Source organism: Rhincodon typus, chromosome 22 (assembly GCF_021869965.1).
Source record: "Rhincodon typus isolate 14 chromosome 22, sRhiTyp1.1, whole genome shotgun sequence".
Taxonomy (NCBI): Eukaryota; Metazoa; Chordata; class Chondrichthyes; order Orectolobiformes; family Rhincodontidae; genus Rhincodon; species Rhincodon typus.
In genome coordinates this window covers 14081424-14094008 of record NC_063353.1, presented here as the reverse complement: position 1 = coordinate 14094008, position 12585 = coordinate 14081424, and the positions used below count along the sequence as shown (strand labels likewise).

At 42.1% G+C, this 12585-nt stretch overlaps 1 protein-coding gene across 2 annotated transcripts in view; it reads left to right on the top strand.

Annotated features, from left to right (window-relative positions):
• The window catches only part of LOC109938948 (copine-8), a 307311-nt gene that overhangs the window by 231680 nt on the left and 63046 nt on the right, over positions 1 to 12585 (top strand). For both annotated transcript variants that reach the window (XM_048610427.1, XM_048610428.1), the window contains exon 13: positions 414 to 475. In XM_048610427.1, coding sequence (XP_048466384.1) covers positions 414 to 475 — 62 coding nt within the window. The remainder of the gene's footprint in view (positions 1 to 413; positions 476 to 12585) is intronic.

Below are 12585 nucleotides of genomic sequence, written 5' to 3'. Positions count from 1 at the left end.
TAGACCCTTCTTCAGAAATGGGAATTTCTGAAGAAGGGTCTAGGCCCGAAACGTCAGCCTTCCTGCTCCTCTGATGCTGCTTGGCCTGCTGTGTTCATCCAGCTCTACACCTTGTTATCTCAGATTCTCCAGCATCTGCATTTCCTACTATCCCAGTCAAATGTACTGACTGGTTGAAAATAAGAGAATGATGCGACTACTGTAGCTGGGATAGAAAGACAAATGCTTCATAATATGACGTGCATTTCCATATTAATTCTAACATTTTTAATTTACCTGTTTGAAGTGTTGCTTCTGTTTCATTGCGTTTCTTGCATTTACCAAGAGGGTGTTGTAGATGGCTTAGTGTTTGTTTTTAATTTGCATGATAATACCTCCTAGTGAGACAAAATTGTTGCTTCTCTTTTTTCTAGGTAACATTGCTTTCCTTTGCAGTTGAAACTGAGTGCACATTCCTTGATTACATCAGAGGAGGGTGAGTATTTAATTTGTTCGATATAAATCGTGCATTTAACGCACATCTTAAGTGAGAATTTTAAACTTTAATGCCATTTAATGATTAACTTAAACTTTTTCTCTTTCAGCTAACCATTATAATTTACTACAACATGTGATTACTGTTTTACATTGCATTCTTGATTAGTAACAGTGATCAAAAAATAAAGCCATTTTCATTTCAAAAGTTACATTTGATGGTCATATTACTTTCCAATATCCTTGACATACTCCATATTTAGCAACAAAACAATTGCTAAAACTAGTGTCAATTAACCCTTTGTATACGATCTATTAATTATTTCTGGAACACAGTTTGAATTCTGTTCCATTTCTAGAGCTGGCAATTAAAGCATATCGTCACTCTATGTTGCTAGGTGCTGGAGCATGAATTGCTAATGACTTAAATTTGGAATTCAAAGTATTTTATTAATTATATGTTATTTGCATTCGATTAAAGTTACAAAGACTGGAATGATTAAAGTAAATGATTAAGACAAAGCTACCAGAGAATATTTTCCATTCTACTGGATAGTGGCATTTTTGATTATGCCAGCACTGATGTGTTTACAGATTGAGTGCCTGGACAGTATATTGAAATATCAGCCATTATGGCTTTCATGTTCCAATAATATGATGTCACCATCAGTGCCTTTCAAATAGATAAGATCTTCAAAAGATGAATGGATTATTAATTACAAGCAACCTAATTTTCTGTCATTGAGTAGAACAAACAAGCCAAATTGTTGGAGGAAAAGAACACAATAAAGCAAAATTTTGTTTAATAAAGAAGTTCCTTGGATACAAAATTCCAGTCAATGAAATGTATGCTAATGTAAAACCTGTAAATCAGTGTTCCCTATAGGCAACTTTGCACAAGTGCTATGTGCAACAAGAATTCACATGAATTCCTTACGCAATTTACATTTCCAAAATGCACAAGGCTCTGTGAGGGTCTGCTAATTTAAACAACAAAAGTTTGGATTTATATAGCAGCTTTAACATCATAGACCATCTCAATGCGCTTTACAGGAGTATTAAAAACAAAGTATAACACTAAGCGATAAAAGGTTGACATGAGGGCAGAGACTAAAAGCTTGGTCAAAGAGGTAGATTTTAAGCAGTGCGTCAAAAGTGTAAATTGAAGTAGAAAGGCAGAGAAAGGTATGGGGCGTGAATTGTTGGGGTCAATGTGGAGGAGCATTAAAATTAGGGATTCACAAAATGTCACGATTGGAGGAAGGTAATTATCTCAGAGGATTGTGAATCTGTACCCAGTTACTGAGATAAGGAAGGGCAGGCCATGGATATGTTTTAAAACAAGGATGAGAATTTTAAAATCAACATGTTGTTTGACAGGGAGCCAGTGTTGGTCAGTGAGCATAGGGGTGATCGGTGAATGGGACCTGCTGTGAGTTAAGGCACTAGCAAGAGTTTTGAGTGACCTCAAGTTTCCCAATGGTTGAAAGTAGGAGAGCATAAATGCATTAGAATATTCAAACTTAGAGGTAACAAAGACAAGATTGAGGGTTTTGGTAGCAGCTGAGCTGAAACAGGGGTGAAGTTTAATAGTACTGCGTAGGTGGAAACAGGTTATCGTTGTGATGACACAACTATGAGGTTGGAATCTCAACCTAGGATGGAAGTTTAATCTCAAACTGTTGTCAAGGAGATGGATGGAGTCAGTAAGTAGTGAGCATGTTCAGAATGGTGACTGAAAACCCTAGTTTCTGTCCAATATTTAATTGCAGCAAACTCTGCACACCCAGTACAAGATGACAGATAAACGGTCTGATAATTTAGTAACAAAGTTATTGAGAGAGAAGGTGCTGAGGAAAAGCTGCGTGTCATTACTATGTGAAAGCTAACATTGTCCTTCATCAACCTCACCCGAAACACAATCTGTAAATGCAAAATGGGAAGAGGCCAAAGATAGATCTTGGAGGGACATGAGAGATTGCAAAGCTGGAGCAGGAAGAAAAACCATTCTAAATGTCCTTTTTTTATGATTCTGATAAATAAGAGTGGATCTATTTGAGAATAATCCCACTGAGCTGGAAAACAATGGAGAGGTAGTTCAGGAGGATGGTATGGGCAAGTTCAAAAGTTAACTTAAGAGTCCTCTTTGCCTTTGGTGTCAGTGACTTCTCTACAGGACAGCAAAATCTTCAAGAATGTTGGCAAATGGGACTAGATTAATTTAGGATATCTGGTTGGCATGGATGAGTTATAGCCTGAAGGGTCTGTTGCCATGTCATACATCTCAATGACTTTTAATTTATAATTAAAGAGAAAATAGGCATGTTATGACTGCTGAAAATGTAAAAATGAAAACAAAATACTGTAGACACTTGGCAAGTCAGGCAGCATCTGTGATGAATGACATTGAGTTAACATTTGAACTCCGTAAACTTTTAACAGAATTTGACAGTGTTTGAGATGTATCAGCTCTTAAGAAGGGAAACATATGCTGGAAAGGAATAAAAAGAAAAAGTCTCTGAGAGCATGGAGGCTGGGAGTTTTGATTTGATAAAGGGGTAAATATGGAAACAAAAGTTAAATCCAAAGGATTCATGGCTACAAAATTTCCTGACAGAAAATAGGAGCAGTGGTTAAAATTTAATGTTGTGAACTGCTTGGCAGAAAAGGTGATATTACTTTGGAAACAGCAGGGGCCAAATTAATGTCTGGATGTGGAGCCATGAATTGGTGCAAGATTGTCCCCACTTCCATGTTTTTCACAGGATTTTCCTCCGCGTTCCGGATTCTGCTTCATTTTCCTCTGGCCTTTTTGTGGGTCGATAATATCTCGCGGGGGGCATTTATGGAGGTGACAGGGATCTCAGCTTCTAGCTAGAGAGCCAACGAGAGACCCATGCTGCTTTGTCCTGGGAAAGGCCAGCTGCACTACAAGCCAGTCAGGTCATTGAGAAGTCACTGGTGAGCCTTTCATGGGATTGGGACCCCCCAGAGGGGGATGTCCCTCTTGGTTGCCAAGAGCTACTGGCCAGTCAGACTCACAAAATGTACTTCCAAGGGGAAATGTCAGGCCATGCTGCTTCAGAAATTATTCTTGCATGGAATTTCAAGCTTTTCCAATGAGCTTTGCCCCCAGTTCCTATTGAATCCAAAAAGATTTTTGGGTAATAAATAATGCACAAAACAGAGGAAAGCCACATTCCATGATATGCATGAATCCACATAATTTTATAATTTTAGCCATGGCTGTCACTAGTGTCAGTGTACGTTCAATAGTAACAATGATGAGTTAAGGATACCAACCTTGGTCCTCTTCCAGCAACTTACCAATTGTTTCTTAATTTATTTTGAAAGCTGCACACTAAGAGATTGCAATCATTATCTACAAAACTTACAGATGGTAGATTTGCACCTCTCTTCACCTTCCTGCAGCAGAACTTCCAAATTTTCTTCAGTGAATGGCTGATGATTTTGAGCATCCTTCTAATTGATTATTAGGAGAGGAGGCAATGGCCTAGTGGTGTTATCGTTGGACTGTTAATCCAGGGACCCAGGTAACGTTCTGGGACCCAGGTTCGAATCTGGCCATGGCAGATGGTGGAATTTGAATTCAATAAATATCTGGAATTAACAGTCTAATGATGACCATGAACCCATTGTTGATTGTTGGAAAAACCTAGCTGGTTCACCAAAGTCCTTTAGGGAAGAAAACTGCCATCCTTACCTGGTCTCACCTACATGTGACTCCAGACCCACATCAATGTGGTTGACTCTTAACTGCCCTCTGGACAATAAATGCTGTCTAGCCAGTGATGCCTCATCCCGTGAATGAATAAAGAAAAAAAAATCCCTCAACACAGCTAACACAACTCTGAAATGGCAAACACTCACAATGAGTGCTAATTGTTCAGTGATAAATGCACAGAATGCTGCAGAAGCTCCAACAGCTCTGACAACCTTTCTGGAGAAGCAAACACAGTTAATGTATTGAGTCCAGTATGACTCTTCGTCAGAAAGGTTCCACCTCCCCTCCTGACCGTGTTCACCATCCTCTTACTCTGTCACCCTATGAAAATGCTCAAAACTCCTGTTGCTGACTCAAGCCAGAAATTCATGAGAACAGGTATAGGACAGGGTGAACACTGTCACAAGAGTGCTGCAGTTGAGTGAGCACTGGCTGTGTTTGTAGGGAGTGAACGTGTCCACATTGTGGTGGGTGGTAGGCACTGTCTGTAGTTCAAGGTGAGAGGGGTGTGTGCTTGTGGCCCTCTCGGTAGGGAGTGGGTCCTCTCCATGTTTCGCAGGGGCTGGTGAGCACTCTCCTAGGTGTGGGAGGGGGTGGGGTGGGCACTCTCCTAGGTATGGGGCTGGCAGAAGGGCACTTACAGGTGACAGCTAGCCGATGGGTCAAGAGTGAAAATTGCTGCAATGATCATTGCTCTGGGATGCTTTTACCTTCCATCTGATTGACTTAACATTACTCTCCTGAGCAGGCTTTACATCTGCTATGTAAGACTCACTAGATACAGACAAATAGCACAAGTCTGTGTAGCTCTGTTTGTCTGATCCCACTGTCATTGGAATCATAGAGCAGTGTGATCAGGATAAAACTGGCAGTCAGATGTTTAAATGTCCTGTGAAGGTACCATAGATGACAGCACTTCCTCCGGTTTCTGAGACACATCAATATCAGAAGTTGAGTCAGAGGCCTGTCCCATATTGGAAGATTTGGACAATTAACTATTTGCAGAAAATGTTGTTGCATGAGATTATATAGTTTCAGCAGAAAATATGTTTCGAACCACTGAACTGTATCTTTCCATCCCAGTTCAAATTAAGTGTACTTTGTAAACCAGTCAAGCACATTGCAATATTATGCCTTAATAGATGTTAACCTTCAAATTTAATTTCACTGGTGACAGTGAAGGCAATTCAACACAATTATGTGGAGATTTCATCTGCTGCTCTGTCACAAGCAGTTTTAGAGATTGATTTGTTTAATTTATCTAGCAAAGCCGAGAAAAGCACAATCGTTTCATTTGAATTTTTTAACATATTAAATAGATTTAGGAACAGTTATAGGGTACAAGGTATTTACGTTTTTTTCTATTAAGCATCAGTTTAATTAAGTAATCAAATCTCTTTTACATCATGTGCCTTTGCGGTACTGTGGAATGCACTTGTTGGACATTAGTTATGAATGAATAACAGTGGAATATCATGTTATTTAACTTTGGTTTTATTCACAGCTAGTTGCTGATACATAATTGTTCATCTTGAATAAAACGCAGAATGTGGTCAATTTTCGACTGTGAAATTATCATTAGTGATTGAACTGAAAATATAATGTTTCAGTGGCTGTAAAACTGAAAATAATATTCTTTCAAGCAAAGCCCATCGAAATGTATTAAATGATACAATAATAGCACTTTAATGACCTGATAATGAACACAACAAAGGGATGTATCATCTGTATTACATATCAGAATTCTCAGAATTACCACTTGTCCATCATGAATGAATACGTCATCAGAGATACTCATAGCACTGTATAACAATGGGCTGCGCTGGCCTATGATTTCACCATAGTACTCTCTGAGCTGAACATATTCATCTTAAGGTTTCTATCTTCATCAGTCTCCAAGCGTTTGCTGGTAGAATTAGGGCTGTTATTGATGCAAAAGGTCCAGATCTACAACAAGGACTGCGGTACCTCATTCAGGGTTTGCCTGTGGGATGTGGTATTAAGCATTGGGTGTACAGTATTCAGCTTCTTTTCCAGGACGTACTCTGTCTTACATAAGAACATAAGAACGTAAGAGCTAGGAGCAGGAGTAGGCCATCCGGCCCCTCAAGCCTGCCCTGCCATTTAATAAGATCATGGCTGATCTTTTTGAGACTCAGCTCCACTTACCCGCCCACTCACCATAACCCTTAATTCCTTTACTGTTCAAAAATTTATCTAGCCTTGCCTTAAAAACATTCAGCGAGGTAGCTTCGACCGCTTCACTGGGCAGGGAATTCCACAGATTCACAACCCTTTGGGTGACGAAGTTCCTCCTGACCTCAGTCCTGCATCTGCTTCCCTTTATTTTGAGGCGATACCCTCTAGTCCTAGTTACACCTGCTAGCGGAAACAACCTCCCTTCCTCCACCTTATCTATTCCTTTCAAAACCTTATATGTTTCTATAAGATCTCCTCTCATTCTTCTGAATTCCAATGAGTATAATCCCAGTCTACTCAGTCTCTCCTCTTAATCCAACCCTCTTAACTCTGGAATCAACCGAGTGAATCTCCTCTGCACCCCCTCCAGTGCTAGTATATCTCTTCTCAAGTAAGGAGACCAAAATTGCACACAGTACTCCAGGTGTGGCCTCACCAGGACCCTGTACAGCTGCAGCATAGCCTCCCTGTTTTTAAACTCCATCCCTTTAGCAATGACAGGCAAAATTCCATTTGCCTTTTTAATTACCTGCTGCAACTGCAATCCTACTTTTAGTGATTCGTGCACAAGGACACCCAAGTCCCTCTGCACAGCAGCGTGCTGCAATTTTTTACCATTTAAAACATAGTCCATTTTGCTGTTATTCCTACCAAAATGGATGACCTCACACTTATCAACATTGTACTCCATCTGCCAGACCTTTGCCCACTCACTTAGACTATCTATATCCCTCTGTAGACTTTCAGTGTCTTCTGCACACTTTCCTCTACCACTCACCTTAGTGTCATTTGCAAATTTTGACATACCACACTTAGTCCACAACTCCAAATCTTCTCTGTAAATTGTAAACAATTGCGGTCCCAACACTGATCCCTGAGGCACACCACTAGCCACTGACCGCCAACCAGAAAAACACCCATTTACCCCTACTCTTTGTTTTCTACTAGTCAACCAATCCTCTATCCATGCCAATACATTACCTGTAATACTGTGGAACTTTATCTTATGTAGCAGCCTTTGGTGTGGCACCTTGTCAAATGCCTTCTGGAAATCCAGGTACACCACATCCACAGGTTCCCCATTGTCCACCATGCAAGTAATGTCCTCAAATAATTCCACCAAATTTCTTAAACATGACCTACCCTTCATGAACCCATGCTGGGTGTTTCCAATGGGGCAATTTATATCCAGATGTCTTGCTATTTCTTCCTTAATGAAGTTAAGCTAACTGGCCTATGGTTACCTGCTTTTTGTCTACTTCCTTTTTTAAACAGTCGCGTCACATTGGCTGTTTTCCAATCTGCGGGAACCACACCAGAGTCCAGTGAATTTTGGTAAATAATTACTAGGGCATTTGCTATTTCCCCCATCACCTCTTTTAGTACCCTGGGATGCATTTCATCAGGGCCAGGAGACTTGTCTACCTTTAGCCCCATTAGCTTGCCCAGCACTGCCTCCTTAGTGATAATGGTAGTTTCTAGGTCCTCGCCTGCTATAACCTTCTTGCCATTAGTTTTCGGCATGTTATTTGTGTCTTCTACTGTGAAGACCGACACGAAATAACTGTTTAATGCCTTGGCTATTTCCTCATTCCCAGTTATTAAATTGGCCTTCTCATCCTGTAAAGGACCAATGTTTACCTTCGCCACTCTTTTACGATTTACATATTTATAGAAACTTTTGCTGCCTGTTTTTATATTCTGATCTAGTTTACTCTCATAATCTATCTTACTTTTCTTTATAACTTTTTTTGTGGTTTTCTGTTGGCCTTTAATGATTTCCCAGTCTACTCGTTTCCCACTACTCTTTGCTTTTTTGTATGTGTTTTTTTTCAATCTGATACTTTCCTTTATTTCCTTAGCATCCATGGCTGGCTCTCTCTTTTCCTACAGTTCTTCCTTATCACTGGAATATACTTCTGCTGAGCACTGTGAAAAATCGTTTTGAAAGTCCTCCACTGTTCCTCAATTGACCCACCATAAAGTTTTTACTCCCATTCTACCTTAGCTCACTCCTCCCTCATTCCTTCATAGTCTCCTTTGTTTAAGCACAGGACATAGGTACTGGATTTAACCTTCTCACGCTCCATCTGTATTTTAAATTCGACCATACTGTGATCGCTCCTTCCGAGAGGATCCCTAACTGTGAGATCATTAATTATTCCTGTCTCATTACACAGGACTAGATTTAGGATAGCTTGCTCCCTCATAGGTTCCATTACATATTGTTCAAGGAAATTATGGCAGATGCATTCTATGAACCCCTACTCAAGGCTGCCATGACCGACCTGGTTTGACCAATCGATATGTAGATTAAAATCCCCGATGATAATTGCTGTACCATTTTTACATGCATTAGCTATTTCTATGTTTATTGCCCGCCCCACCACGATGTCATTATTTGGTGGCCGAGAGACCACACCTATAGTGACTTCTTCTCCCTGCTATTCCTAATTTTCACCCAAATGGATTCAACGTTTTGTTCAGTAGAACCTATATCATCTCTCACTACTGCCCTGATATCATCCTTAAAAATCAGAGCAACACCACCTCCCTTACCTTCCTGTCTGTCCTTCCGAACAGTTTGATACCCCTGGATATTTAACTCCCAGTCATGACCATCCTGCAACCATGTCTCTGTAATGGCCGCTAAATCATACCCATTTGCCATGATTTGCACCGTCAACTCATCCACCTTGTTTCGAATGCTCCGAGCATTCAGATAAGGTGCCCTTATGCCAGTTTTTGCACCTTCTTTTTGGGTCCTATTACCTCTATTAGTAACAGCTCTTGAGTTCTCCTTCCCTTTAACTTTTTTCTTAATTTTCAATGGAGTTGAAGCTTCCTCGTCACCTGCTAACCTGCTGCTTTACCTTACATTAATTGTTATGCTCCCTCTACGCTCGCTTCTCCCTTTGTAGGAAAATCTCTTTGTAGGAAAGTCTTTGTAGGAAATCTCATCAGAGACTGAATTGCTGCACTCATAGATATAATTTTGCTATCTCCTTAGAATTTAAGAGTGTCGCTAAGAATTTGTGATCTGTCTTTAACTTAGAGTGGAGGCAGAGAACATTATTTGTGAACTTGTCTCAAGCCCATACAGCAGTTGGTGCTTCTTTTTCTGTCAGTGCATATCTTAGACTTGTATCCGTCAGTGAACAGAATGTACAATATAATGGTCTGCACTTTTCATCCACTTGTTTCTGAGAGTGTCGCTCCCAGTCCTGTGGAAAATCATCTACAGCAATGATAGGGACTAACTCTGGGTCATAGATTTTGTCAAAAGATCTTTGTCGTATTTGGTCCTAGCACCATGTATTGTCCTGTCCTAAGTAACATCTATGTAATCACTCACAAACTGCAGCTCAATTAGAATTAGAATTGGAATTGGGATTAGAATTAGAATTGGGATCAGCTTTATTGTCACATATACTCACATGAGTACAGAGAAAGTTTACAAGTTGCCACTTTCAGAGCAATCTTAGGTACCAAGGTAGCAGGAACTGCAGATGCTGGAGAATCTGAGATAACAAGGTGTAGAGCTGGATGAACACAGCAGGCCAAGCAGCATCAGAGGAGCAGGAAGGCTGACGTTTCGGGCCTAGACCCTTCTTCAGAAAAAAGGGTCTTTTTTCTTTTTTCTGTTCATCCAGCTCTGCACCTTGTTATCTTAGGTACCAAGGTACCTGGATACAGATTCTTAAGTGAAAATTAGAAAATGAAATAGAAAGTCCACTAATAAATTAGTAAAATAGAGAAATAAGATTTCAGAATAACAGTTGTTCCAACCCAGATTGCGTCAGGCTTCACCTTGAGGCCGGAAGCCTGAGCCCGCAAGTCCGAGGCCGGGAGCCTGAGGCCGGGAGTCTGAGCTCGCACTGAGGCCGGGAGCCCGAGATCGGGAGCCCGAGCCCGTGCCGAGGCTGGGAGTCTGAGGCTGGGAGCCTGAGTCCGCGCCGAGGCAGGGAGCCCAAGGCCAGGAGCCCGAGGCCGGGAGTCCGAGCCCGCGCTGTGGCTGGGAGCCCAAGGCCGGGAGACCGAGGCTGGGAGCCGAGCCCGAGCCCATGCTGAGGCTGGGAGCCCGAGCCCGAGCCCATGCTGAGGCTGGGAGCCCAAGCCCGAGCCCACGCTGAGGCCGGGAGCCTGAGCCCGAGCCCATGCTGAGGCCGGGAGTTGAGGCCGAGCCCACGCTGAGGCCGGGACCCTGAGCCGGAGCCTGCGCTGAGGCTGGGAGTCCTTTCTGGCTTTCACCCTGGACATTGCTGAAGCTGCCTGAGGATGGGAGGTCAAAAGAAAAGGATAGAGAAAACATGAAGAGAGAAGGAAAAGGAGAAACAGATGGAGTGGACAAGCTGCATCTCAGAAGTCCTACTCTGTCATCATCTCTAACACTCCAACTGGGCCTACCATACCCATGAATTTCTGGAGCTTAGTCCTGTTCTGAGGAACTATAAATTCCTTGAATACTTCTGTGAATCTTCTGTGAATTAAGTCTGACATGAGATTCATCTACAGTATGCCCAAGAATGTGACAGTTGGTTATGAGATCTCACATTTGCTTTTGATAGTAAGTCCTTTTTCTGGTAGGTGTTGCAGCATTTGAGTGTCATGTTCTGTCTGAGTGGTTCCATGGATCCACATATCATCGTGTGAAGTACAACTCCATCGAGTCCTTCCAGGAGCTTGACATTGTTATCTGGACAATTTCTGGTGCAGATGTGATGCCAAAAGTTATTGAAGCAAAATCTTTGGAAAAGAATCATGAAGAGTGTGAGGAATTTAGAAGCTTGACTAAGGGGGTAATTACTAAAAACCACTATTTGGATCTAATTTCAAGAAGACTGAATCCTTTGCAAATTTAGCCAACCCACAGATACATTCAGCTTGCATTCAACAGCTTTTCTCAGCTATGTAAGATCCACAAAACTTCTGACAGATCTGTAGGGTTTAAGTGCTGGAATCAGCACCAGCATGTTGATGTTTGTAACAGTTTAGAAAACCCATGTTTTGACCAGGAATCAATTCCCTTCCTTCCTTTTGGAGGGACGGAACACAGAGTCTTTCTGGGTGTAAACTGGAATGCTGGATTGAAACTTTCTGATTTTGGCCCAGGCTCAGTTTTGTTGAGATTTGTGCAGGGTTTCTCTTTATGAGCCCTTTCCAAAATCACCTCATTCACTAGATATTCCACCCAATTGGCGCCACTCTTGTCCAATTCTAGCTCCTTTCTGCCATTCATCATACCCAGTACATGTTGCCACTGCTGGGATATTCCAGAATGGTCTGGTTTCCCTGGAATTGGTGCCATTTCAAAAGGCTGTTGTTTACCTATCTTAGTCCAGGTATGTCCTGCACAGTTCTTGACCTTTGTCGCAGACTTGGCAAACAATGGAAATTTGGTACCCTGCACTACAGGCAGGGATTTGGAGATCCTGCTGGACAGGATGGTACAGAGGACTGATGTCCTTTTGCTCCAGAACTGGCAATGGAGGCCATGATACCAGACCATGCCAGCCTGGTCTGAGTTTATCACCCAGGTCATTGGAATCTCAGCCACCTGGAAGAATACACAGCACTATAGGAAGAAAAGCAATGACCTGTTCCTCTCTGCCAGTGTAAATGCCACCATCTACTCTCTGATACCACTTCTGTACCCACATCCCACCAAAGTTCATGCTGTACCACTCACATTACTGTCCACAATATTTTCCCTCACTCACTCACACCCAGCCCAATCCCTGACACCACTTACCCTGCAGGCTCTGTCCTGCCTACTGTCTCACTGAGGACAGCTCCCCACCGGCACCAAAAGTAACATCACCCTTTAATACCTTTCTCACTCTGACCCCAGCTGGAAAACAGCCCACAGTAGGGCAGAAAGAGTCAAGACAAGTGGTGGATTGCCTGACTTTGTGTTCCTTATCCCTTACGAAGAGAGGATGCTGACCCTGAACAAACTGCACAGTCGATTGACCTGCTCAAGTCTCTGGACTGGTATTAAAGGCTGGTGTAACTTATTGTACTAAGACTCACTGACTGAATGTTATCCCCTTTTACCTGTCTGAGGACTGTCAACAATTATGACAGCTTCCTGGCTTTACCCCTGCACTAAACGGCAGGGAACATGGGCCTGGTGGTTCAGGCTGAGAGGCAGGGTGCAAAAAGGC